The 27,592-nt window shown below is 46.8% G+C and overlaps 1 protein-coding gene across 1 annotated transcript; it reads right to left on the bottom strand.

Moving 5' to 3' along the window:
- Positions 1 to 338: 338 nt before the first annotated feature.
- Positions 339 to 27,338, bottom strand: GARS1 (glycyl-tRNA synthetase 1). The gene is made up of 17 exons (XM_080582609.1): positions 27,110 to 27,338; positions 23,169 to 23,270; positions 20,629 to 20,731; positions 19,412 to 19,553; positions 18,327 to 18,415; positions 16,789 to 16,865; positions 14,948 to 15,093; positions 13,751 to 13,900; positions 12,028 to 12,190; positions 11,378 to 11,542; positions 8,713 to 8,821; positions 8,030 to 8,174; positions 6,207 to 6,292; positions 4,299 to 4,408; positions 3,100 to 3,193; positions 2,015 to 2,205; positions 339 to 681 (listed from the first exon to the last, which is right to left on the bottom strand). The coding sequence occupies exons 1-17, from the start codon at positions 27,317 to 27,319 to the stop codon at positions 556 to 558; spliced, it is 2,208 nt and encodes a 735-aa protein (XP_080438735.1). The 5' UTR covers positions 27,320 to 27,338; the 3' UTR covers positions 339 to 555.
- Between the last annotated feature and the right edge of the window lie 254 nt (positions 27,339 to 27,592).

Raw genomic sequence — 27,592 nt, forward strand, 5'->3', positions numbered from 1 at the left:
TTTTCCACCCCCCCCCCCCCCGTTCACCTGCAGGCAAGTGCTCCGAATTCTGCAGAATATCGTTAAACACCCGCAGCCAAAAGAAAGCGCTGAACTCATCTCTTACAGGAGCTGCTTGAAGCACTGTAAGAGGACTGACACATTGATCATCCCCTTACGAGCGAGGCCAGGCAGCCTGTACCATCTCGCACGAGCGTCCAAGGTGATTAGAATCTATGATAGGTGTCATCCCTAAATTCTTGAGGAGCCATGATAAATCTCTAATACCCACAGTCATAACCAGCATTAAAAAAAAAATCTGGAAAAAGTACAAGGCTGCATGAACACAGAGAAACAGGTATATATAACGGCGTTTTTATTAATAACACCTTTAACTTGGACTGCAGTTATTTCAGCTTTTAAAGTTAAATTCAGGCAGCAGTTGAGGGGAAAAAAAAAATAGTCCCTGTGTGCACAAACAATGCAGCTTCGAATAATACACGTTAAGTTTATTTCATATTAACATGAACAATAAAAACTGGAGAAGTGATTGGATTTTATTTCAGTTCCTTTTATTTATTCCTCTATTGTGTCCTTTTTGCCAGTCTCTTGTCCCTCAAATTGTGGGTACTTTGCCTCAACGTCAGCCCAAGTTAGATAACCGTTCGCCAGGTCACGGATGACAGCAGGAAGTTCGGAGATCTGTAGACAAAGTCGCAAAGACACATGAAACATGAAGCTACCAGTTTCTATTTGCTGGATACTTGGGGAAAATGGGTAATTTTTACAGCAGCAACAGATCAAGGCAGCTATCTTCCTGCGTGATCATTTTTTGGGAGAAAAACCAGTAGCTAATAAACCATCTTAAATCTCAGTCTGTGCCATCTCAGCAAAGATTACTCAGCTATTCAGGGTGACCCACGAGAGAGATGCAACTGTCACTGTGGTGGGCCACAGCAAGATTCATCCCTGGCAATGTTAAGTTACAGTTTTGGAAGGGAAAGAAAACAATGCACACATCCAAAAGATGCTGTATGCCGAGACTTAGCCAGGCCCTATTTACTGTAAGCCCAGAACAACAGGAGCTGTCAGTTGCCTTTTCTTTGCTCCTCACAGCACACTGTCACAGCAGGAAGGATCAGCTACAGAAACTAGCAAATCTGCATAAAATAGGGGATGACAAGTCTCATCTCTGCTACAAGGCAGTGAGAGGTTGTCCAGGTGATACAGAGACAGATGGGTGCCCCGAGGAGCTGGCCCTGCCTGTTACACCGAACTGAACCCACATCCAGCTCAGTGGCCCCGAGCAGTCCAGGTGCTTTGGTGCTGCGCAGAGCTAGAACTGCTCGGCCTGGCAGATCAGCACTACCTCCCGCTCCTGCAGGAGCCAAACGGCGCTCCTGGTGGGAGCCAGGGAGGGAAAGGCACGAAAGAGGCACTGAGACTGCATGTCCACAGCTCTGAGCAGGTTTTGCTCCAAGGTAACGAGGCCACTACAGAGGGATTCACTATTCCAGTCCATCCTAGCAGACCGTGCTTAGGGCAGGCACGGCTTTAGGGCAATGCTTCACCAGCTTCACAGGCAACACTTGTAGGAGGCAAGCTTTGAGGAACTGTGCTCCTGTTGTGCTGTCAGACAGACTGCAGCAGGCACGATTCTCCTGCTCCGGTGCCTGTAGATTCAGAGAAGCCCTGCCCTCAAAGAAACAAGTAAACACATTTACTCAGCAGCCCCTGCTCAGAAAGAGGCACTCTAAAGAGCAACGCAATCAGCCTGAAGCACGGCTTTCATGTAAGAACACCACCTCCGCATCGCAGGGAAACAAACGCCTCTCCTGACGTTAGCAGCAGGGCCTGCATCTCCTTTTTGACCAGCATTTCTTCCCTGGGGATTTCTCAGAACAGCTAAAATTGCCTCCAAGAGTTGGAGGCAGCTCCCACAGAAAGGTTACGGGATCAGATACAGCAGCTAAAGCTCTCCCCTATCCCACACAAGGAACAGACCTGGCTCAGTCAGCAGCAAACCTGTCCTTACCTCAGCTCGGATCTGGCGCATCGAGTCCCGGTCTCTCAGGGTGGCCGTGTGGGGCGTCCGGTTAACGGTGTCAAAGTCGATCGTGATCCCGAAGGCCACGCCAACCTCGTCGGTCCTGGCGTAGCGCCGGCCGATGGACCCAGAGGAATCATCCACCTTGTGAGAGATGCCATTCCTGGTGAGTGCTTCAGCTGCAAAAAGCGGAGAAGGGGAAATGACCAGGACTCATTACATACTCAGCAGGCAACGTGTTCCTGGCAGAGGCTTCCCACATCTTCACGGCACTGCCTGGAGCGAGGCACCGTGTGTCGTGGTCTCTAACAGCGTGAGACTCATTTTTATTTTGACAGGAGATTCAATGTTCCAGTCCTCGCCAATACTACAAACCCACCCCACAAGTACATTGCTACTCACACAGCATCACCCAGCCCTCACCCAAAGGGCAAGACAAACAGAAAAGTCACCGACTTCAGCTTGTCATCACAGTCCCACAGCTCTGCTTTAGCTCAGGAACGTGCCAGCCTTACACGTGTGCAGGGGCACGCTTGGCACGAGGAGGCCAGGTCCCACGCAGAGCCTGATGCAGACAGCAAAAGGCACTGTCTGACAGGCAGCCTGTGTTCCTGTCCTTCAGGGACTCACTTTTAGATGGTACGAGTGGCAATTGCGATAGAATGCTCATAGGCTTGGCAGACCTAGGACTGATTAAAAAAATTAGCTGGCCGACCTGAGCCAAGGAAGTAATTTGGTTCAAAAAAAAGTAATACATGAAGCCCTACTTCTGAAGGCTTCGCCCAGGCAGCGGGAAAAGTTTCTTTTTGGCACAATAAGAAAAAAAAGAAATGATTTTTACAGTGTAAACCAACACATGGAAGGGCAGGGAGTTCAATTCTTGAGGCTAGACTGGGAAATCTAACAGACCCCCAACGCTGACTGATCCCGACCATTTTAGTTCAACAGCTCTCCCTTTGCACCTGTGAGAGCCACATGATCCCAATGCTATTTTTTCCCCCTGGATCTGAGGAAGAAACCTCTCTTCCCAGTGCACATTACCATTGGACCCTCCAGTGCTGTTTTTCACTTACATAATTCCTTGACAAAAGGCATGAATTCCTGATTCTGGCTTAGAGGAAGAACAGAGCACTTGAACGGAGCTACAACAGCTGGGAAGCTGAAGAACTGTGGAAAAATAGAAAAACCACAAATAAATATGGGTTTAATTGTTAGATCAGATTTTTAGGAGCTAAGAATAAGCTCTGGTTGAGGTTTGAGGCAGGATGACGGTTCCAGGGAGTAGCTGTCCTCCTGTAAGCTGCTAGCATTCGGGGTTCCAGCAGCAACACCTCACACACCTGGAGAAAGATCGAGTTCCTCCAGCTGTCAACCACTCCCCCTTCAATCCTTCGCACCAGAAGAGAGGTCTACAAGAGCCCTCCCTCAAGAAAGTGATCCCCATTTGAATTACGGGAAAGTGAAAGGCAGAGGAGTCTTTCCAGGATATTTAGTCTTATGTACAGTCTAAGGGGAAAGAGTTTTCCAAACATCTCCCTCCCTGTTTAATTCCCACAGGGGCTTAGCATACACAGGGAATACATGCAGCTCAAAGGTACCCAGAACCCACCACAGACACCCTCAGAAACAAACAAAAAAAAGGTGCCAAAAGGGGGGAAAAAAAGTATTTCCTGTCCCTGACTTCTGTACCCTTACAGGTCTTGTGGATTGTAATGTGAACTAGACACAGAGCAGCCCAGGCTCCATAGAAAGTAAAGAGGTACTAGAAAGCAGAGAAGGCACAGTCCAATATCCTAGACCTCATGAGCGGTTTCTGATTCAGAGTCAGCTGTGGCCTCACTCTGAGCTCCTGAATCCAGAATTACAGAAGGCTGCGTTTCAGGGAGGACTGAGGAAAGAAGTCTGCTGTCCCTCTTGCTGCACCGAAGTACGATTCCAGGAAAAGCAGCAAAGAGAGAGGAAATAAAAACACTGCGGAGGTGCCTTTCTCTAAGTGATGGGAGAGTGCCAACCAAGCATGAATCAAGAAAGAAGAATTCCTCACCCCCCTTGCCAGTAATACAGTGAGAGCCTCACACACAGCCCCAAAATGCTCTCAGTGCATGTGTATGACACGTACACTGGCAAAAACAGCAATTCAACAGCCCACTTGGGTTTTCCTCATCTCCTCTGTGCATTATGCAGTCTTATTTTAGCCCTTCCCCTGGATGTTACGGGAAGGCAAATGCCTGCAGCTGGTGTTAAGCTGAGGCCCAGCAGCAGGAAAGCTCACCGTTCTCTGCTCGTCTCCTTCCCGAATGCGGAACGTGTGTTCAAACACTGTGTACATGATCCTCCCGATACCAAATGAGGGTTCAATTACATTTGGGATGATTTCTTCCACTGAAATACGAAAGAACACAAATCATCATGAAAGAATTTACACAAAAGTGTTTACTGCAGCTGCCTTTCTGCTCAGAAGTTCTGATTATACATAGCTGAGCACATGAAAATAAAAGGTTAAACATTCCTGCTCTAAATACACATACCTGAATGAAAAAATTTGGACTTAATCCACGTACAGAATGTATTTAGGCTGTAAATAACAAGTCAGGGCCCCTTCCCTGGCCCTGAGAGCAAACAGCACAGCTCACATCCACGCAGATAAAAACCTCTTCCACTTCACGACAGCAAGGCCCTCTCCAAACAGTCCTCGCCCAATGCCAGGCCACAAACTACGTCCAGGAGATTGCTCTATGGCATGGACAAAACTGTGCCAGAGGACATGCTAACAATTAAACAGCCTGGATGATGGCAGGGTAAAGCTTAAGCTCTGGTCCACTTCAGTTTACTGTAACAGCGTGTCAAAGGGAGGGAGGGGAGAACAAGGATTAACTGCTTAGTTTGCAAAGATGCGATTGTGCTGCGCTACTTTATTATATACCTGTCATTCTTCCCAGTCCTCGCCACACATCTGTCAGAGAGGCTTTTTCCTCCTCCTCCCTTCTGAGTAGAGAAGGAGCTCAGTGGGCAGCTGCACTACTCAGACAGGGCAGCTTTTAAGAAAAAATCAGATATAGCAACTGGAGAAGAAACAACAGCTACAGGCACCAGCTGCTTTAGAAAATCAAGGGTGGAAACCAACTCTCCAGCTCTGCACACACTGTATGCCTACAGAACCGACCCTCCTCAATTAAGCACCTAATCCCGAGTGGGACTTCACTTTCCAAAAGGGTGATCTCATTTCATTTGTGCACTAACTAACCAAACACTGGTCAGTCAAAAAAAGAAAGTCCGCTGAAAAATGGAGAACGAAGCAGTGAAACAGGTGAGCAGCAGCTCTGTCAGAGCAACAGGCTGACCCCGCATCTGCTGTGTCTCCTGCAAGGTCTGTTCCACCTCACTTTGCAGCTCTAAATCAGAGCCACAGATCTCTGGATGCAAACAGCTAAGTGACAGGGAAAGCATAGGCTTTGCCTCCTGCTGCAGACAGCAGCCAAACTGCCAAAACGTTGAAATTTAAAGTAAAACCAGCCACTGCGGTTCTACGTGCTGGGCCCTAGCAGTACTACAGTCACTAACAGTTACAACTCTTTGAAGTTATGACGAGGCAAAGCTTGGCACAGCACCAGCGTTTGCAGACTAAAAGACACCTGGATGTCTCAGTGGCTCAGCAGCTGCAAGAACAAATACAGCCTGTACACGCCGTGAGCTGCTGTACTCCTTCCTAGGAGCACACGTCGTGCTCCCAGCCGAGGGCAAGACGATCCACTAGTTACGTTATGAGCTGGGTAAAAACCCACCTCAGGCTCCAGCTCTGTCAAAGACTTCTCAAATAAACCTTAGGTGAGGTGCTTACAGAGCTGGCTGGGAAGTGAAGACGTCTTTGAGGAACTCCCCAAGCTGGTGTACCCTCCCCAGTTCCTCCATCACTGCAGCGGCTGGTTCTCAGCATCCCCTTACAAACCCCAGAAGACGCAGCAGGAATACAATAAGCAGCCCCAAGCCTATCACACAGGTTACTGAGCAGTCCCCACTGCTGTTCAAAAGCTTTCAAACTTTCAAGAAAGTAACATCTGACTTTTTTCCTGTGCCACGGTACAACACTAACAGGAAAATGGAACTCACTAAGTCCACGTTCAAAGCGTACCCTGCACTGCCTCTTATCTCGGGTGGCCAAACAACAAAAATAAAAGCTCACCATGTAATGTTTTCTGAAATCTCTTCACAGTAACCATGTCCTTTGTTAACGTAAAAGTTTTCCCTTCAGTTTCAACAGTGAATTCCCTGCAAAGGAAAAAAAAAGAGGCATTTAAAAGCTATACCAATAAATAAACAGGTTTTATTTCTTTGATTACATCAGTTGGTTGACTTTAGGAGAGGGACGATCCCAGAGACCAAATCCCAGAGATCAAAGAAACATGGCGTATCCATTAAAAGAAATTTATGTTAATAATAAAATTACTACTTATAAATTAAAAGCAACCATTCTCATAATCACAGTGAACTTAGTTGTGGTTAACAGCCTGAAGCAAACTCAATTAGGAAATGGAAGAATCTCAGAACGAAGCATAAAAACCAAAAGGAAGAAAACGAAAGCACAAGAAACAGGCACTTGCTGCAGACGCTCAAACTGAGCTGTGTCAGAAGGCACCCTACATCTTCAGACACCAAACAAAGGGGAGGATAAATATGGAAACAGGGTTTTGCGGCATTTTTTGCGTATTTCTAAAGCTTTTGATATTACAAGTCCTCTACGTTTTCTCTTGCTCCTTTATTTGACTTGCAACTGGCACACACGACTTGCTGAGGACAACCTAGGCTGTACTGACCTATGCCACCCGCCTCGCTGAAGCATTAGGATTACTGTAGTGAAAACGCGTTTAGGAAAAGCGTGCGCTAATCACTTGTGTTTGGACCCAATGCCAAACGGGCTGGAGTTTATAAAGGCTCCACTCTGAGAGCAGCCACAGTGGGATGCTGAACTTAAACAACAGTCACGACTTGCAGCCCCCTACCCATTCAAACCCACGGCACCAATTAAATCATTTTAAATGATTTTTCAATCGTTTTTAATGATTTAATCATTTTAAATCATTGAATCATTTCAGTGGGACTCTGGACCACCCAGGTTCACCTTTTGGTTCTGATCTGCGTACAATCACCATATCCCTGCAATAGTTTCTCTCCTCATTTTGAACGTTACTGATTTGGGTTTTTTATTGTTCGTTTGTGTGTGGTTTTTGTTGTTAGTAGTTGTTTTTTCTTAGATCAGGGAAAGAATGTTAAAAACTGTTTAAACAAAGTTGAAAAAATGCTACCATTCTAGAATATATTCATTGTTCCTACACCTTGCACCTTTTCAAGCAGGAAATGAAGTTTATTTTTATTACTGCACCATTAGCCTTCCCATGACGTACACAGCTGTTGCCCTGCTTCAGCCAAATTTGACAACTGTTGAGATTTCTCACATTTTCAATTTCTGCATGTGTTAGGAATACAGGTAGGCAGGTTGAGGAAAGATACACAAATTGGTGACCCAATGAAAGACCGTAACAAGTGCTAAAGCAGATCACTAAACACTGGAGAACGCTCATACCCAAGCTCTGGTTCTCATTTACCCAAATCTTTAGTTACATCACTCAAAACTGTTTGATTAATTTTAAAACTACCTGCTAGCCCCAGTCAATTCTGGAACCGGAGTAGGGAAGGTGGTAAACATCTCCCACTTCTCTGAGGTGGGTCTCTTTTATGGGACAATCCCCCTGAAGCCAGAAGCTCGTTCCCATGCAAACAAACAAATATTTAAATGCCATGGCTACAAGGTTGTGTGCACACTGAGATATGCTGACGGATGACCAGCGACGATTTGGTGGAAGAGACGGCACTAAATCATTTCAGATGACCCACCCAGCCTGTTCTCACAAGGAAGCTGCTTTCAGGCAGCTCGAATTAATCCCGCAGCACTTTGGGAACCCACATGGGACGTGTCAGAGAAGGGCACCCCACACACAGCCAGCTCACCCTTTGTCGTTCAGCAGCTGCTCCCTCTCGGTGATGTAACACTCATCACACACGGAAAGGAACTCCAGCACCACCTTTGCATCCTTCTTATAAGCTTTGCCAATGGCTCCCTTATTTGCCTCAAACTGAACAACGCTGACTGTTTTGTACAGTGCAGTTAAGGAGTCTGAGATCACAGAAAGCAGGGTCTGGTGCTTCTGCTGTGTCAAAGCTAGCTGCTACACACCACAAAGAGCACGCTACTGGGTTAAGAAACTTCCCTCCAAGAGAGGAAAGGGGGGAAAAAAGTATCGAAAGGCCAGTATCGAAGTATCAAAAAGTCACGGATTTTTAAAGAATACAACTTTTTAAAGTATAGCTAGGAGCAGAACCAAGGAATGACATGGAGTTACCCAGTAGTGTAACTTCAAATTCATAATTAAACCATGCTCCACAGTCAAAACAGAGCCCAGATTAAGCTAGAAAAAAAGCCCAAACGGTAAATCGCCTTTGCCTATCGGAGTAAAATCACCCCCCCACTCAATTCTCTGCAGTTTACTTCCCAAAGCCATGTTGATCTGTAACTGCTAAATCTGTTCCCTGATAAATTTACAGATCTACATTTAAAAAGAGCTGCACAGTTCTCCAAGACATCTCACTGTCGAATGACTTTTCAAGAGATTCTGGTTTATTCTGAAAGGATATAGGTTCTTTGAGAAGCTTCTCAGCTACAAGAGGAACTTTGGTGGCACGGGCATGGCAGGAGAGGTCATAGCAGGAACGATCAGCACAGCCAACTATCTCAATCCAGCCCTGAAAAAACAAAAGCAGAAGCTTTCACCAACACACTTTTTTGTCCACTTAACCGTCAAAATTATGTTTACTTGTTCTTAAGCCCCCCCCTGCTTCCATGACTGTTTTTTCTACATAATTAGCTCTGTCACAATAAGCAGCCCTCACTCACCGGTTGCTCCTTCGTTTGAATGACTCCATTTGTTTCCAGAGGAAACGATCAGCTATCTAACCAGAGTCTGTGCTCAGGGCCAGGTTTTCCACATGACTTGGCAGGACACAGCACTGTGCCAACAGCTTGGGGCTGGGGCCAGAGCATACAGGCCTATCGCTCCCATACTACACGAAGACATCGTGCCTCCAAGGTTTTACCACTCCGCAAGCATGGAATAGACAGCAAGCAGCCAGCCCCATTAGAACAGCCAAAAACTCTGATTTATGAGCAACAAGACACAAATAACATGTAAGGGAAGTACTTCTTTCAACACGTCATCATGGATGGCAAGCAGAAATCTGAATACACCATTCATGGGCCCAGAACTGATCAAGTCTCCCAACCACCAGCTGGGTTCTCTAAATTACAATCTTGTACAAGGAAAGGTGCATCAGCTGCTTTCCATTCACCAACCCAACAGCATGGACAGACAGGCATCCAGAACCTGTTTGGTGGTTTTCCAGTTTGCAGGGTGTCAGGGAAGGTGTGTGAACACCTGTGAATATGCTCGAAAACCCATTCTGTTCCAGAACACCCTGGGGAATTTTTACACAAATAACCAACAGGGTACTACAGGTATTTCTCAGGTAACGCAAAACATAATGACTTTATAAGAATGGATTTAAAGCTACCCAGAGGAGTTAACTTACTAATGAGTACTGGAATTCGGTATAAACATTTTTGGTCATGGTTGAGTGACAGAACAGAATCTGCATCTAGCTCACAAGGAGGTTTTGTCCTGTCCTGTTCCTGGGATTGCTGCCCTCACCTCAGGGTTGGGCTGTTAGACATACAGCTCTGAGTGCTGTACTGATCCCAGACAAGGCTTGCACTCACTTACATGGTGTGGCCCACGTATGTCCAGCCTGTTTTAGGCTGGCTCCCAAGCAGCTGGCTGGGAAGAGAAGCTGAGAATACACGGCAGACAGTTATCTCTACTCAGAGGAAGCCAATCCTACACTCGTTCCTACGGGGCTTTTCTATGTGATGACAAACCACTCATCCAAGCTGCTGGATTTTCCTCCTCTTCATCTTAATTTTGGTATAATTTTGACGGCTGCTGTTCCTCTAACTGGCTGTAATGAAGTATCACTGGACTGAGAAGCCTGTCTCAGCTCCTCAAAAGAAGGGAAGAGGGGGAAACAACCCCACAGACAAAAAAAAACCAAAACACTCATTTCAACCACCAACCTCTTCACCCCTAGGTTGTAGGAGGTTCTTCCTGCCCACAAATAAAGCTGCCTGAACCATCTCATGCCTTGACCCTTTGTGGACACCTGTGGGCTGCATGATCCCACTTTGGCTATCCTGACAGAGACCATGGATGGGGTCTGCTCGCATCAGAGTCCCTGCAACATCACAGGCTAACCCTATAGACCTCCGCAGAATCCCTTCTATCATTCAACCCTTTACTGGAATTAGATCACACAGAGTTCTCCAGGTATTTTCAGAAATCTGCACATATCCTAAACTCTTTGGAAAGGCTAACTGGGAAGAACACTTATTTCATTTTTTTTTTCCTTAATGTATAATGAAGTATCTTTTTTTTTTTTCCTGATTCAAGTCAGAAAAACAGATTCTGTACTCTTGAAGACAGGAATGACTTCCTCTACTGATAACTGGTAGTCTACTTACTATGTCTTCCAAAATACTTATTTTGAAACTATCATTTCAAGTGAAACACTTTGGCTGACACTGAAAAGGCTGAAAGCTCAGCAAAAGAATCTAAAATGAGTTTAAGTCTGGCCCCTAGCTACTTACTGCTGATTCACCTAAAAAAAAAAAGCACTACAGTTCTTCAAAATCAAGCCAAGAAGATAAGAGAAAAAGAAAACATCCAACAAGGCCTGAACTGAAGAGCTCTTGGTGACTCAACTGGAAGATAAATATTCTTAGGAGATTTTTCTCTCAGCACCAGCTGCCTGAGCTGGCAGGACTGAACTCTCACAGCTTGGAAGTGGGAAAGGAAGAGAAAGCTTTCTAGCAGGAGGGAATCCGTCCTGGAATAACGCCTCCACTGAAACAAATCCTTACCCACCACTGTTACTGGGGGTTACAGCTTTTGGAAAACTTGTTTTCCTTTCATTCCAGATGAAATTCAACCTGCACAAAGTCCACAGGTGACTTCAGACTCCAGCAAAGGCGCCCAAACAGTTCAGAGACTTTGTGGGGAGCTGACCTCTCCCCTGAAGTCCTCCTTGATTCAGAATAGTTCCAACACAGTGTGTACATACCAACACAGGACAGAAACATCAGACTCACCAGCCCTAGCTTTAAAAAATAAGCAGCACATCAGAGCCTCCTCCTGCACTAACAGCAGATGTGACAGGGAGTGCTATTTGCCGTTCCACTTTGCCACTTACATAGGATGTTTTGGACTCCGCGTCCCAGCAGTCACAGGCATAATGAGCCATCTCATTCTCCATATGCTGTCGGAAACGCAGCTTGTCTGGGGAAACACCGACCTTTGTAAGGAAGAGGTAGATTCTGCCGATGAAGTAACCAAGAACGGAGTTATTGATCACACCCTGGAAGGAGAGAAAGCAGGAAGAAAAACCACGCAGACATTAATTCGCAGGGAAGGGAAAGCATGATCTATCATACCTCCACAAACAGCTTTTGGCAAATATTAGTACTCCATACTCCTCTCCCATCAGCTGAGAGATACCTACCACTATCCCAACACTACCTGCAGCCTTTTATCTCTGATAACCTATGCCTGAAAGTGCTTAGAGCCAGGCTGGATGGGGTTTGAGCAACCTGATCTAGTGGGAGGTATCCCTGCCCACGGCAGGATATTGGAACAGGATGGACTTCACGGTCCCTTCCAACCCAAATCATTCTGTGATAACAAGGGCCATGTTTGGATCACAGTCGCAGCGATGTACCCGAAATAACTGAGTCTTAAACCAGGGAGCAAACCCCAGCTGGCACCAACAAAGCAGTTTGTAATTTAGCTTCCAGAAGAGCATTCAAAAGAGCAAGCTCCACATGCTCACACGAGGAACGTTACCTGTTGGACAGCATCTCCCAGCCGCATTATATGGGCGGACTGCCCGCTGACCTGGGCCTTGGAAGAATACAGGAGGATGTTAAGGTCCGCCACATTCTGAAACTTGGGATGACTTTTCTCACTGGGATCCACAAAGTGCTCAATTTCTGCCATGGTGAATTCCCTAATGGAGACATCAACAACCACTTTAATTCAATATTCTGTGCGTCAGCCACAACCCCTCTAATAAACGATTGTGCTTTTGCCACTCATGAATTAAGTCGGCATTTAAAAACATGAGCAAACCCAGAGCCAAGGCAATGGACAGACACACACATGAACCAGACTCGACACTGGCTTTTTCATCTTCAAATTCTTAACAAAACTCCCCATCAACTCCTTGAGAGACATCCAGGCCATGTTTATCACCACTGTGATTCAAAGCAGAGAATACCACTGTTGAAAATTCTCCCCGAAGATTTTTGTAGTTTTTGCAGGCTATCGTGATGCCCACGTTAGAAGTACAGGTTTCCTGTGGGGTCAATGAGGAATAACCCACCGACTAATTCAGCAGTCTTAACTCGCATCAGAGGTGCCTAAAACAGGTGAGAGGATAACTTCTCGAAAATAATTACACTGCCACATTCAGCAATGGTGTACGTTCTGTTCGAGGAGCTTGTCTCTAATACATCTATACTCATACATCGGTTTAGCCTTCTTGCTTGAAATCAGTTTACATTGAATTATCTTGTTATCGAGAACCTTTAAAAACACCTCTGTGTAATCACTAACTTTAAATCACAGGCATCAGGAGGTAATTTGCTATGATAGCATAATAACAGTCTCCTATAAATGTGCCACAAGCGTGTAATTTATTTTTGACTGGAAATGTATTTCCATAACAAAAGTTGCTCATTTCCAGATGCGTGAGAGAACAGGAGGACTGAGAAATTTCCAAACAGTTCCCTTAGTGCTAATGATGGCACTGCCACTCAGCGACATTTATGGCACCGTATTAATCAGTTACCAAGTTTGCAATACACACTGCCTGTTTGTACAGCAGAACCACACTGACTGCATGGGACTTCTCGTTCCAAATCAGACAGAGGCATCTGTTCAGAATAATTCAGTTAAGATACAGCGATTACCCTGAAAGAAGTGCAGTAAGCACTTTCACCCTGAGACAGAAAGCTTTGAAAATAATTCTCAGTAATAACCCTGAGCTTTCCAGCTTGACCGATGCTGGGACACAAACACACGTCTTGAGTCAGGTTCTCTCCTCACTTCCTCTCTGTAATAAGCTGCAGAACCGAAACAAGGAAACACTGCTGCAAGGTCAATCACATTTTGATTCCAGATTTTAGCCTTAAAGTAAACAGTATGATGTAATTAAACAAAGTTGCACACCTTGTAGAGAACACAGCTACCTTTAATGATTTGTTTAGTTCATGGTGGAAGCCAAATTTTGCTAGTAGAACTGAGTTTAATTGAGGTGTTTCTAATAGAACAGCTATTTCACAGATCCTACTTCTCACCAGCCAGGCTTGGAGAGAAATCATTAGTTGAAACCTTAACTAAATGAGTTCTTTGCCCGTGAACCCTGAGACTGACTGGGCACCTTATCAGGAGCGCTCTGGGATAAAGCACGGAAGTGAAATAATAAATCTTTGTATCAACACCAGAACAAAAGGGAGGTGCTACCTGTGCCAGGATACCCCCTGCTGAAAGAGGAAATTTGCAGTACCTCACTCTGATAAGGCCGGAGCGGGGCGAGATCTCATTTCTGAAGGAGTTTCCAATCTGGGCTGCAGCAAAAGGGAGTTTGCCTTGGTTAAACTCCAGAAGACGTTTGAAGTTGAGGAATATTCCCTGCGCGGTTTCTGGCCTCAGGTAGCTGAAAGGAGGTGGGGCAGAGGGGAGAGAGGAGAAAAAAAATCACCATCAAAAGTGGGTGGGGAAAGCAGTGAGAAAAGAAAAACGCAGTTACTACAAAACCTGAAGGTACTTTTTTGTCCCAAGTCTTAACTAGTGACACAAAACACTGAAGCAACAGGCTGAGGGAAGAGAAACATCAGCTGCAGCCCAAACACAGAACCCCATAGGTACTCCTAAAAGCAAACTGGATGACTTGGCTGCTTTTGAGACGTAAGGATAGAAAGGGCATTTTTATGAAATACAAAGTATTAATCAGTTACCAAGTCACAGCATCATAGAAGTCAGAGGGAGTGTTTTCTCCTTGCCTGCCCTATGTGGGTCCGGGCAGTGCCAGGCTGCTTACAAACGTGGATTTTGTAGGCAAACCATGACTGCAGCTCTGCTATGACACAAACCATGAAGTGGTTTCATTTTAAGTCCCTTACAACCCCTACAATGATCTGACAGTACGAATGCAGTAACACCTACACAACCCATTCCATGTACTGCACTGGGATAGGTGTTGTGTGCTTCCTTGATCTCCTATCGCAAGGCACCAGTATCACATCTCCACTTTTCAAGAGGGGTTTCAGTTTTACTTTTGGAGATCCCAACTGAAGAAAAAAGCCTCTACACTCCCACAAAAACTACAAACACCTAGTCAATGAAGTTACCACTGATCACCCCACTAAGTAACTTCACCCTAGGAAAGGTACAAACAGTTTTTCTACAGGCACCAGGTCACTGACGGTTGTGGACCCAAGGTTAACTGGCTTCCTGGAAAGCACAACGCCAACCAACACGGGTACAGCTGTGATCCGCATAGTCTGGCTGCTTCAAGTGTTTTTATGACTGCAACAGCTCCGCGTTCCTAGTGCCAAGGGTAACACGAACGCTAAATTGCCAGAGAAGACAGACTGAAGTGAGCTACTCAAGAGGAAATTGCGTACTTCAGTCCTGTTGAGATCTCGATGTTAATCCTAAGTGATCTAGGAAGAAGGGGGAGCAGAATGTGATTGGTACTCACCCAGGCATGTTTCCTCCAGGCCCAATGGAGGTCTTGAACATCAGATTGAAAGAAACAGGAGGGGAAAGGTCATTCCCAGTGATAGGTGACTTCACGTTGTAGTTCACAAAGAGATCTGCAAGCTCTTGCTGGCCGTAGTTGTCCAACTAATATCAAAACAAAGGAGAAATATTTTAATTAGCAGACAAGGTAACAGCAATGAATTATGTCCTCTTCATCTTTTACTGAGCCTGATCCACAGCTCTGAAGCACCTGCCCAAAATATTCTTTTCAGCCTAGTTTTTTAAGCAACCTCAAGTTTGAAACAACGACAGAAGTATATCTCAGGAAGCTGCAAACCCATTTTAGTAATGTTGGTCCACAACTCAGCCATTCCATAAAAGCCTATATAAAAATGCAAGCATTAAGGGTAAGAGTGGGTGTAAAGCAGAAGAAAGTCACTGGGACTACATCAACACCCACTGGTGGCTTCGTCTGCAGTTTCAGCTAAAACATGGGGAGCAGTGCGTTGAGAAGAAAAAAAATACAGCAGTGAGGGAGAAGAAAGCTAAAATCTCTGCAGTGCTTTGTCTGCATTCACTTCTCTTCCTCCTGCCGCACGAAACACCATATTCAAGCCATGCATTCAACACTCCCTTTTAGAGCTGCTCTGCATTTTAGTCAAACAGAGCAAATCTGTAGCACAGGGCTTCTTGGTAAAAGAATTTTCATTTGCTCTAAAAACAACTTGGTAACAGATTGTTGCTTTTGCTTGTGAGATAATGTCAGCCCCTTCCAGAACCCTACTTTTCACTGGAGTATGAGAAACAAACAGTAGGAGCACAAGAAAACTGTAATCTAACTGCACAAGAGCAGCAAATTCTAGCATTGTTCTGAGCATATAAGCACTAGCATTTGCATACACACATTTAAATGTAGTTTCTATAATTTAAGTACCATAAAGGACCTATACTGCACATTATAATCATGATCTAACACTCAAGCTAATAATCAAATGAGCTGTTTCTAGCTTTGTCATGACCATATATCAGAGAAGCCTCAAGATAGGGGATTAAAAAAAAAAAGAAGGATTCCTCTAAAGGATAGTCAATGTTCAGAGCTGCAGTGTGACAAAGCTAACGGCAGCTGTTCAGTGATGCAATGCACTGGACAAAAAAAAAGTTGCTCCTTCTGGAAGGAAACATCCACTCTATTACACATGGCTCTGGAAGCAGTTATCCTAGAAGTCATGAGAACATGTCATGAGAACAAACATCAAAAACAAAGTTTTAAAAAATAAAAATTAAAAAAATCTAGAGGCAAATGCTTGTACAGCTGCTCAGAACACCAGCCTGGAGCCCTAACTATTTTCACAGTAAACAGAAGAAAATTTCTGCAGGGTCTTGGACACAGAGGAACAAATCTCAAGTGCTTCGAAGTCTTGAACCATACCAATTCAGTGCTCAGGTGGTTCAGGAAAACCCTGCCAAAATTTCCCATCTGTCTCTGTTTCTTTGCATCACAATCCTGCATTGAGGCTTCAACAAAGGTAAAAGGGGGATTCAAAAGAAACAGGCTTTTTACAGAGCGTAGAGTGCAACACAGCAGACTAGCTCCAAGGACAGAGCTTCAGCCTAACAATTTTGCATACAAAAGACTCAACAGCAGTAACTCTCCAGTGCAGGAGAAGAAGGGAGATGTGATTAGCCAGTAAGTTCCTGGTATTTAGGAGCACGTACAGTCCTACACGCATCTCTGAGGTACAGACTTAGAGAGGTAAAGAGGAAACTGCTACTCTGTACTGCATTTCCCCTATGGCACAGGCATCCCTAAAGCAGTCACCTCCTCACGCAACCACCTACCTGTGTTATAACATTTTCCATTTCTGCCTTTTTCTCTGCTGTGCACTTCTTGTCAGACATAAGCTTTTGCAGATGAGCTGTGAGCAAGAAAAGTACACATTGAGTTTATATTGCAACCCTAACACCGACCCCAATCTAAAGGTAGACAGTACAGGAGGATCCTCCAGCATGAGCATAAGCGTACGCCCACCAGTTGTCCTGCTGGCGTCCATCAGATTAATTCCACTCACATCACCAGGGCAATGCTGATCTACACGCACAGGAGCTGCACCACTTTGCTGTACCAACATGCAACAGGGAAAATAACAGGTCCTGCTCTAGTTTATTCCTGATCCTGATTCCTGTGAACCCAAGCAACGGCTTTGTAACCTCTTTCTCCTTATTTTCCTTCTATGCAGCCTGAAAATTAAAAGTAATGTCTGATCCCAAGCCAGCAAGGCTAATTTCATCCAAATGCACTCGGAGGCATGTACTGACTGGGTACAGAAGGGTTAGGCCACATTCCATGTTAAAGCACAACATCCTCCACAAGATACAAAGGTAAACAGCGAGGGCAAGGCTTCCCACTGCCATTTGGGAAAAGCAAGTTGCCTTTTTAGTGGCACTAACAGCAGGTGGCTGTTCTCCGACGATGGGAGAAGAGAGCAGGGACATTCTTGTTTGTGAGCCCATTCAGCGTGCAAAGTGGGCAGAGGCTGGATGGGCTTCTTCTGTGTTTGTTCTGTTTCCCCCCAGTAAAAAGAAGATTCAAACTGAGTACTAAAAAAACAGTTTAAGGCCGATATAGATTGTTCTACATACCTAACTTCCGAGATAAAAGGCTAGAAATCTAAGCAGCACAACTCATTTAAATCTACAGCAGAAAAATCCCTCCTTTCACAACAGAACTGTAAATGAAAATGTTTTAAAAGAAGTTTTTCACTTCTAAGATTCCTTCATGTGATTTCTTTTTCTTCTTTAAACAAATTTAAATTAATAACCAGGACAAAAAAAATGTGAGGACTTTTCAAATCTAAGAAATGCCTGAAGTCTATTTAGCATTCCCAAAAGCTGGCTGAGTTATAGGGTATACAAAGGTCAGCAGCAGCCCTGTAATGGGCCCTTGTATAGGGAAAGCATGCTCTGTCCCCCCTATCTTCATTAAATCATTCCCCAGTTCTGAACAAAAGGCAACTGAAACACAAGAGAAGTCCAGAACACGGCAGAGAATAGGAACCTTGTTATATAGGGAATCCTCAGCTTAGACAACACAGTAATGTTTGATGGCCTGAAGGCAAAGGATTTTGTAAAAAGGGCCCCGACTATGTTTTTGGTAGAGATCCCATAACTCATTTAAAAACACTAGCACAACATTTTTGTGGGACTGAGAACTGAGGGAATCTCTGGTATGGGCAAACAGGTTTTGAATAACGAACTACAAACACAACTGTGAATGACTGGATACACCAACTGGCCTTCCTCAAAAACAATATTCTCTTCCCACATCACAGCACTGCAAGAAATCCCCAAACCCATCTAGCCTTGAAATGAAAACCAACCTTTTAAGAGATGATCAGCACGAAAACACTCCCCATTTTTCACATCTTTCACCATGAAGTCAGCAAACTTGTCTACGTGGCCAGAAGTCCTAGAACAGACAACAAACGAAACAGGAATATGAAAGCTGCCACCGGACCGTGCTGGGTATGGTGCAAGCCCAGTGCAGGGACCATCACCGAAGAGATGCCCTTCAAACCACGTCCCCAAGCTGCAGGCTCACTTTTGCTTCAGGTTATAGATCTCCATTAAGCAGTACCGTCCTACAGATGATTTGATCTGTGACAAAGTACCTATACAACTAAATCTTAAAGTGGGTAAGTGAGATGACACTTAGCTACCTTTAGAAACCACGTTGTGATTGAAGCAAGCAAGACACAGACACGTGTGAGGGGTCCTCAGCAGTTCAGGTAGACAGATTTCACTATTTTACACCAGTGACCCATGAAAGCTCCTGACATTCGTGCTGTGACCCACACAAAGTAATGCTGTTGCCTCAGCTCCGACTCGTTCCAAAAGCTCCTGAGATATTTAGCAAACCTGTTGGTAGTCTTAGCAGAAATGTGGAGGTGAAAGGGTCCAGAGCCTGAATTACACTCTCGCCCTTGCAGTCCCTCCACCTGGGCTTTGGACACAAAGAGGGCTAGAGAAGCACCATTTCCATTCAGAGCTCCATTAACACACTGCCTGTTGCCATCCCCCTGCAGAGAAGGGAAGGATGGTCCAGCAACCAAGCTGCTGTTCTAAGCCACGGCCCAGCTGTCCCAGTTTTAGGACGGGCATGTCATCCTTTTTCTCGTCTTCTTGACCTGTTAGAAAAAAGGATAACGGCAATTCCTTACCTAAGGGGACTGCTGGGAGACATTAAGACATTAGGCTCTCAGGCAGATGGGTCCCACTGCTCTCCCAGGTTTATGGAACAACACCTTCTCTCACTGACCTGTGCACTGATACCTAATTATTCTGCACTACAGCAGGGGATGAAATTGGGTGACCCAGTCTCAAGATCCCCGTAGGCAATTTTACAGAAGACTGTAAAAAGCAGCTATGGCCAGAAACGACATGCTGTAGAAACATCCATATTTACTTCAGAACTGGCTCTGGCGTGAGCATGGTGCAGTCAATCTCCAGGATTTGCTCCTCCTGTATAAAGTGCTGCCTCCATGCCTGGATGATGTTGTTCTTCAAAGCACATCCAACAGGCCCGAAGTCATACAGCCCACTGACACCTGCAAGGAGAAAAAGGAAAAAAGCACGGTAGGTACAAGATGGCGTGAACCTGTATTGTTTGGAGGGAAAGTCCTCTCTTCTCAGTGTCCCCATCGGTTCATTGGAGTCTGAGGTCATTTTCTGAGTACGAACTGCTCTGTGCTAAGCAGAGTAAGGACCCTGGCTCACTGCAGGGTGCTTTTTACATGAATACTCATGACAAAGTCTGAAAGTAAACTCTGTGAAGCACCTAGAGAGACAGTACCTTACCCTATCCCTACCCTATTAAGTACAGTTCAGTTGTGAGGTGCACTGGGGTATCAGGTAGTGGCAGAAGGTGAAACAGATACATCGACAGCTATAAAAGCCAAACTCCCTTCACCAACAAATAATATCTTGCAGACGGTTTTGCTGGGGGCAAACTGAACACGAATGAGGTGGTAACGCATGTCCCAAAACAAGATGTTCTTTCAGCAATAAGATATGCCTGCCAATCACCAGTTTAGGCAAAAACTGAAACAAAGAAAAAGCCAATAAACAACCCCGAGTATTTATTTTACTAAAATGAAAGAGCAGTAACCCTACAGGCACTGTGCTAACCTTCAGCTGCCTCAAATCAGCTATCTGAAGAGGTTTAACAGCCACATTTGTTCACCTGCCCGATAAAGTTCATTGATAAAGTTCATTAAGGTAACAGGTTCTAAAGTTCAAGTTAGTTTTAAGCATTATCTTGCCAAAAAAGCTCAAAAAATGGTTATGAGCAAATAAGCTGTTCACCCCCTTAAACACCAAAACACCCTAATCCTCTGCAAAGCAACTGCCTTCTGTGGTGTAATGCTCAAAACTTGCAGCCTAACGTCCACTGATTTGCACTCAGAAACCAAAAGAGAAACTATGAGGCTCCCCTCCAGGACTTTAGGGAGAGGAAACCTTTTGGAAAGGCTAACAGACTCAAGCAGGGGAAAGTTTAAAGGCAAAAAAAGATCTTTCAAGTTGCATTAAGATAACATCCCAAGAGTACAGCATTTCAGATAGCTAGAAAGACCAGAACATTAGCCTGAAGGGATTAAAATTTAAATTTCTTTAAATCTGTACCTCCATAAATAGAGAAGGCTTGATCGTAGAAAAACCTCCTTTTCAGGGTGTCTTCCATTTTAACTCTGTCCACGATGTCATCTTTGGGCTGCAAGGCCAGCTCCTGTAATTGAAGCAAACCAAAAGCAGTTAAAAAGCTCCAGTTTCTGACAGGACAAATCTTCTCCATTCGCCATCATGAGTCAAAAGTCTGTAAAGACCATTTTGAAGCAAAAGTATCCTGCCAACACGCTCATTTTCCAAAGAGAAGCAGACGCTGAGATGAACATGATTACCTGAACACAGCATTTTAGACACTTGAGGTGGGCTCATCTGCCCTGACTTTCAGATAACTAAGCCTGAGCTAGCCACCTTCAGCTCTCTTTACAATCAATGGAGAGAAACGGCAATTTCCAAAGCAATTCTTCCAACCTATTTCTCTCTCCTGACTACAAGGAGAGCCTAAAATGACTACCTTAGACTACAAGGACATAATTTGTGGCGTGGATGAAGCTTTTATTAAAATGTTCCACACGTGAAAGAATTCTTACTGCAAAAAGTATAAACAGCATCATTCCTGTGCTTTGCCAAAGGTGTGTATTTAGCCATTTGCACAAATAATATCTATTCGAAAAATGCAGACTTTTGCAAAATAAAAGCAATAAATTTTATTGTTACAGAGCGTCTAAATGCCCCAACTGAATTCTACAAAAACGTTTTACAGCAGATACACTACTTTATCTGAAATCCTACATTAGGCAATTACATATAAACGTCTACTGGCTTATCTCAAGGACAGAGTGTTTTAACACAAAAAACACATTATTTTATTGTTGGTACATCTCTGACAAAAGTAATTAAGAGAGAACAACTGTTTATGACCCTAAATTGATAGCTTAGGAACAATTTACCTGATCTGGATTTTTGCAACCAACCCCAATAGGGAAGTCAACAGAATTGAACAATTTTCTTCAACACAGACATTTTGACAATTAGAACAGAATTAAGCCAAGAAGTTCACTAAATGAATTTGGATCCTCTAGCGCCATCATTTTGAACAGCATTCTGGTTTAAATATATATAGTACGACCTGGAGACACATACAAAAAAGCACCATCTGCGGTTAAGACCAGCGAAGCTCTGGTGCTCCCGTTAGCAGAAGCCCAGGTATGATTTTGCAGGAGAGCAAGTCAAAGACAGACAGGGCACACAGGAGAGCAAACACCACAACAGTACTTTTAAAGCATGGCAAGGGAATCCATTGGACACTCTGCTTAAAGAGCAGAACCGCATTTCACAATCGCCAGCGTTTCTTAACAGAAAGGGTGGCTTTTGCCCAGAGATGGACAGGAGAACAACAGTGACAAGTCCAGTTTTGAACTGGCAGGGAGAAACGGCCAGCAGGGCAGGGATAGTTGTAGCAGGTACAGAACCCAGAGAGAATGGTGAATAAAATGGTGCTGAAGTCAAAGAAAGTCTCTTCTACCTGGCTTCAAACTGTATTCATAAACAGAAGGTAGAAAAGTGCCTGTGGTAGCTGTCAATATCCTGTATGGGAGTGGAATCATCTACTGACTTTGTAAAAGATATGGTTTGAGAATATAAATCCAAGGGACTTAAACACTACTCTGTCCTTTTCAAACCATCAAATTCAGAGTCACTGTGCTCTCCTTAAGTAGGAATCAGAGGGCTGGGCAACTGCACCAGCAGCTGCTAAAGCTAACGAGCATTCGCACTGCTGCCTCCTGCAAAAGTTGCAAGGAAGCACTGAAAACACTGTCAAGAGAAAACACCTAACTTTGGGTGCTGCACTGGCAAGGGAACATGCTGTGTGTGCAAGGTCATTCGTGCGCTGACAGCGATACAGCCCACACGTATTGTGTAAGTGGCAAGCACGCTGCTCCACGGCATCCCACAGGCACTCTCCCAAGGGAAAGGTGGGGCTCAAAGGGCTCCCGAGATTCCTGACCCGCCTCCTCGCTGCCCTGTGTCAAGTTTCTGAGGGCTGAGAGGCAGAACCGGGAAGGCATTCCGCAACTCTTCGTTGCAAAAAGGCCCAGCCGTGCATACAGGTCTCACACAATGGTTTCACGGCACGCTTCTGGGCTGAATACCAAGTGAAAACGACATCGCCTCGCTGGGGTTAAATGTATGCAGCCAGCCAGCCGCGTTGCCAGGCCCAGGGGGCACTAACTGTTCACCCCACATCACGCAGGACAAATAGGGTCAGCGGGTTTCAATTCGGATACCCGCACTCTCACAGTAAGTCAGCCCCAAGCAGTGCTGTACTCGTTTATTCTCTCTTTTAGAAGCAGCACCAAAGCAATGAAATGTAATTTAGCAAGACCCGAGCAGCTTTAGGTGAAGCTTCAGACCTGAGAGCTTTCATGCTTCAGGAGTTTGCTGGTGCTAGCTGGAAAGATCCCTCTCAAACTATTTCAGAAGTGAATTCAAACACTCTACGCTCTATCTACCTACAGATACTGGAAAAAAGTATTAAGCAGAGATATCAAGGCTTTTCAGGCAAAACTGCAGAGCTCAGGTTTAATTTCCAGACTCACCTTCGCTTCTAGGATCCTCTTCCGAGCTTTGAGCTCTGCTACAGCTTTGTCTATATCCACCTGGGGAGCTTTCTCTTCCTTCAGCTTCCTTACCAGTTCTCCCTAGAAGAAGACAGAACAGAAAATGTGGATTCTTTCATCAAATACCACCGACAGCCACTCTCCTTCTTTCAGCTCCTCTGGCAACCCAAAAGGAGGGGGTTGTGCTGTCTCCCAACTCTTCACGGGTCTCAAGAGGCTTAAGTCAATCAGTTCAAGTGAGAAACACCTTGGGGAGTTCGCAAAACCGGACATCATTAGTGAAAAATTAATGCCATCTCCCCCACCACCCCGAAACATTATTAAATCCCTTATCTGTTATTGTATCTCAACATGCAAATACACTTCTTTGTTCACCACTTCGCAACAGACTTCCACAAACCCTACTTTTCTGTCTTTAAGGACGTACCAAGTGGATTCCCAGGCGGTTACTACAGGCTTTGTGCTCTCTCTCTCTCTCATTATAAGGCCCCCTTCTTTCTGCCCCCTTCACTCGTCTTCCAAATTTTAACTTTAGACATCCTCTGCCAAATCTAGTCAAAATTGCCCAGTAAGTACTCAAATTTGTAGGTCTCACAGAATACAGACCTTTTTAGCCTAACATCTACGCAGAGAAGACACTGCACTATCTGTCAATACTATTGCTATTAAAACCAGTAGCTTTGGAAAAGAATGGAGTAAAAATAAAATATCCCAAGTATTTCAGAGCAGCAAAACCCAGCAGCGTGTGTGCAGCACAGGACCCTCAGCAGCCATGCCCAGCTTGCTCCCGGAGAGGAATTAATTCACAGCCTTCCTTTCTGTCCACTCTTCTCCGGCCAAAACCAAGGTGCACCTTGAATTACTGAGAAGGACACAAAGAAACAGCCCCAGGAGGAGAAGCACAGAGACATCGATGCCTCAGGTGAGACGGTCTAACGATGGGATGCTCCGAGCTGAGCACTGTTCTCGTGCCTTGAAATTCTCCATGAAATGGAAAGAAAAAGGAGGTTGCAACATTTCCACTACACCTGCTTTCTCCTACAGTCGCTGCTTTTCTGACGTGAATGTTACAGGAACCCAAAGAGAAGAGAACCCACAGCAATCAGATCAGAAAGGGTCCTCTCAAGTGCTTCAAAGCCCGGGGGGTTCAAAGGCTGATTTTATTAATAAACGGAAGAAAAGAGCGCATTAAAGCACGCACACGAGGAAACAAGAGACACGTAAGAAACCTGCCAGGCTCCCCAGCCCCACGGAGCACGACCTGCACGTTTCCTTCCTGTTAACCGGTCCCACCAAAACGTGAGAGTTTCGCTGCGGGCTTCAACTGCCGCTCCTGGGTAACGTGGCAGAGGGAGGGATCTGATTTTCTTCCCTTTTTTTTTTTTTTTTCTCTTTTAAAATAAGAGGTCCAAATCGCCTTTGTTGAGCTAAGGGGGGGTCGGCAGTGGAAAAAGCAGCACGGCGGCAGCAAGGCAGCTGCTGCTGACTCAGAGCCATCACCCTGCTCGGGGCTGAGCATCTAGAGGCAGCGCAGAGCAACTCTTTGTCCTGATCCCTAAGCGAAAGAGCACTCAGACGTAGGCAAGAAGAAAGGAAAAAGAAAAAAAAAAACACCACACAACTGAGGCAAGCAATTATGCTTGCTGACAGGACTCGATCTAATTAAAGCTCCGAGCCCAGCCCAGAGGAGGAGTGCACAGCAGCACTCGATGTGGCAAATTTCGCTGCAGCTTTGTCCCACGGACCAGTAAAGCAGAGAGGGATCCACCCCTGGATCACGGCAGCTTATTGCATCAGGCGCTGCTGCAGGAAGAAGACGGGGCTGCTCGCCTTCCTCTCCGGAGGTTAAGAGTCCCTCTGGTTTAATTAAAGCCTCTTCTCCGCTTCTCCAGGGGCTGGCAGATGGGGTCCACTGTACTGTAACGTCTCAGCTTATCGCCCTTCCTCCCTGAGCTCTCCTGCAAACATCTCATCGAGATACCGTGGTGAGCTGTACGTGAAATATCCCCGGCCCCAGCTCGACGTGTTCACCCGCACACCTTTCCCCGGCACCCCACACTTCTGCTCCAGTCCCACCAGCACAAAGAAGGGGGGCACCGGTACCAACAGGGCAAACGGCAGCGTCCAAGACGCAGGATTTTACAGTAAATACATCAGCTGGTCCTAGGGATCATCATTTTCTTTACAAGGAGCTCCCCTGCCAAGGCATTATGCTGCACAATGATTCATACTAAAACCTCACCGAAGCGCCGGTGTAATTAGAGGGCCGTAAATCCACTCGTTTAATGGGGAAACACGCACAAATCCACCAGCACATGGGACACACACGTAGCCGGGCGTGCAGCCGAGCAGAAGACCACGGGTTCGGCCACTCGAAGGAGCCCAGCGGGGAACCCACACGTGGAGGTACGGGGAAATCCCAGGGACACGCAGCACAGGTACCGAGATCGAGGGTCACTTACGAAATAAAAGGACGAGCAAATCCTTCTCAGGGCAGAAGGAAGCTCAAGATAATGGCCTCACGTGCCAAGGAGATGGAAGGAGAAAGGTGTGCAGCCCCAGCTTCCAGGGCACAGCCACCTTTACGATGTTTAAGGATGATCGAACGACCAAAGCGTAAAGAAATTAGTATTCCTCACTGTATCGGGCAAATACGCAATTATTAAAAAAAGGTAAATCGCCCCCCAAAATCCAGCACGAAGTCATTTCTAAAGGGAAGTCATCACATGACCCTGCTGGATGAGGAAACCTCTGCAGGCTGCTTTCTGAAGAAAGCACCGAGAGCCAGCCACGGGGCCCTAAAGCATGGCAAGGGGGGCCCTAAAAGCATGGCGGGGGGGCCCTGGCTCCAGACGCGGGGAGGAAAGCCCACGTAGGCTGCCACCCGGATCCAGTGGGCGACACATGGGGAACCCCCAGAGACCCCAAAGCGAGGGGGTTTCGGGACAGACCCACCGGGAGCCCTCGCTGCGGGCTCGTGGGGGAGGTGTGCAGGGCACTGCAGCGACCCCAAATCCTGAACCGTGGGATGGGGGCGGGCAGGGCCCTGTGGGGCTGTGGGGAAAGGCTTTGGTTGCTGCACAGGGGGACCCCACACCCAGTTGGGGCAGAAGGGACCCAGGGGGCCACTGCTGGGCCACGGAGAGGGGGATGTCGGTCTGTCACACAGCCCCGACCCTACGCAGGACCCCCTGGGACAGCAGGGATCCCCCCTCAGTGAGGTGAGGGGCACGTCAGGTACCACCTGAAACCAGGACCCCCTCCTCAGCCCCGTGTGCGCCCCCGTACCTCCAAATATATCCCCATATCCACGTGTCCTCCCTGCCCTCCCATATCCCACCCGTATACCTATATCCCCCCATCCTCCCTCATCCCCATGTCCCCCGGATATCCCCACAGCCCCCCGCCTGTGTCGCCCCTATATCCTCACACCCCCACGTGTGTCCCCAGTCTCCCCCATATCCCCGTGTCCCCCTACGTCCCCTATCCCCCCATATCCCCGTGTCCCCCCAGTCTCCCCTAAACCCCGTGTCGCCCCCAGTCTCCCCATTCCCCCTCATTCCCCCCAAAGCCCCCCCAGTCCCCTCCCTCCCCGCATCCCCCCACTCTCCCCCATATCCCCATCCCCCCCTATTCCCCTCTAAATCCCCGTATCCCCCTCACACCCCCCCATCCCCATAACCCCCCCAAATCCCCTTATACCCCCCTTTCCCCCCCAAATCCCAATATCCCCCCAGTCCCCCCCAAATCCCCGTTTTCCCCCCATATCCCTCTGCCTCCCCCACTCCCCCCCATACCCCCGTATCCCCCCCATAACCCCCCATCCCCATTCCCCTCCAATACCCCCATGACCCCCTCAATTCCCCCCAGCCCCCCAAACCCCAAATCCCCCCCCCAGCCCCCCCTCAACCCCCCATTACCTGATGCCGCACCGCCTGCCGCAGCGGCGCCAGCACCCCCTCGGCTGCCGGGCCGTCCATGAGGGCGGCTGCCGGTGCCTTTCCCGGTGTGTGAGCCCGTCCCAGCCCCGATGCCGGTCCCGGTGGCCGGCCCGGTGCCGGTACCGGCGGAGCCCAGAGCGGGACGAGGCGGCGCAGCGCGGGCACGGCGCTCAGGGGCGGCCGCGGCATGGGCGGGGGGGGGGGGGGGGGGGGCAACGGGAGGGGGGGGGGAGCGAGCCCCGCCCCCGCCTGATGAAATCCCGCCCGGGTAAAGGTGGCGCCCGCCCCGCCGCAGCACTTTCGTGGTTTTTTTTATTTTTATTTTTATTTTTTTTTCTTTCCCGGGCCGTCGCCGCAGATTCGACACGCGGGGAGGGAGAGGGGAGGCGCCGCCTGGGAGAAGGGGAGGGCGGCGCATGCGCGGGGCGCTGAGGGGAGCCCCGAGGGGTGTGGGGGGCTCCT

Source organism: Anser brachyrhynchus (genome assembly GCF_964034855.1).
Source record: "Anser brachyrhynchus genome assembly, chromosome: 2".
Classification (NCBI taxonomy): Eukaryota; Metazoa; Chordata; class Aves; order Anseriformes; family Anatidae; genus Anser; species Anser brachyrhynchus.

Coding starts and splice junctions, on each gene's coding strand:
- GARS1 (XM_080582609.1), bottom strand. CDS start 27,319: ATGCCGCGGCCGCCCCTGAGCGCCGTGCCCGCGCTGCGCCGCCTCGTC. Junction 8,175..8,712: donor GAAGCTTCTCAAAGAACCTA/TATCCTTTCAGA, acceptor CTGCACTGTACA/AAACAGTCAGCGTTGTTCAG. Junction 6,293..8,029: donor CAGCTGCTGAACGACAAAGG/GTGAGCTGGCTG, acceptor TTTCCTTTGCAG/GGAATTCACTGTTGAAACTG.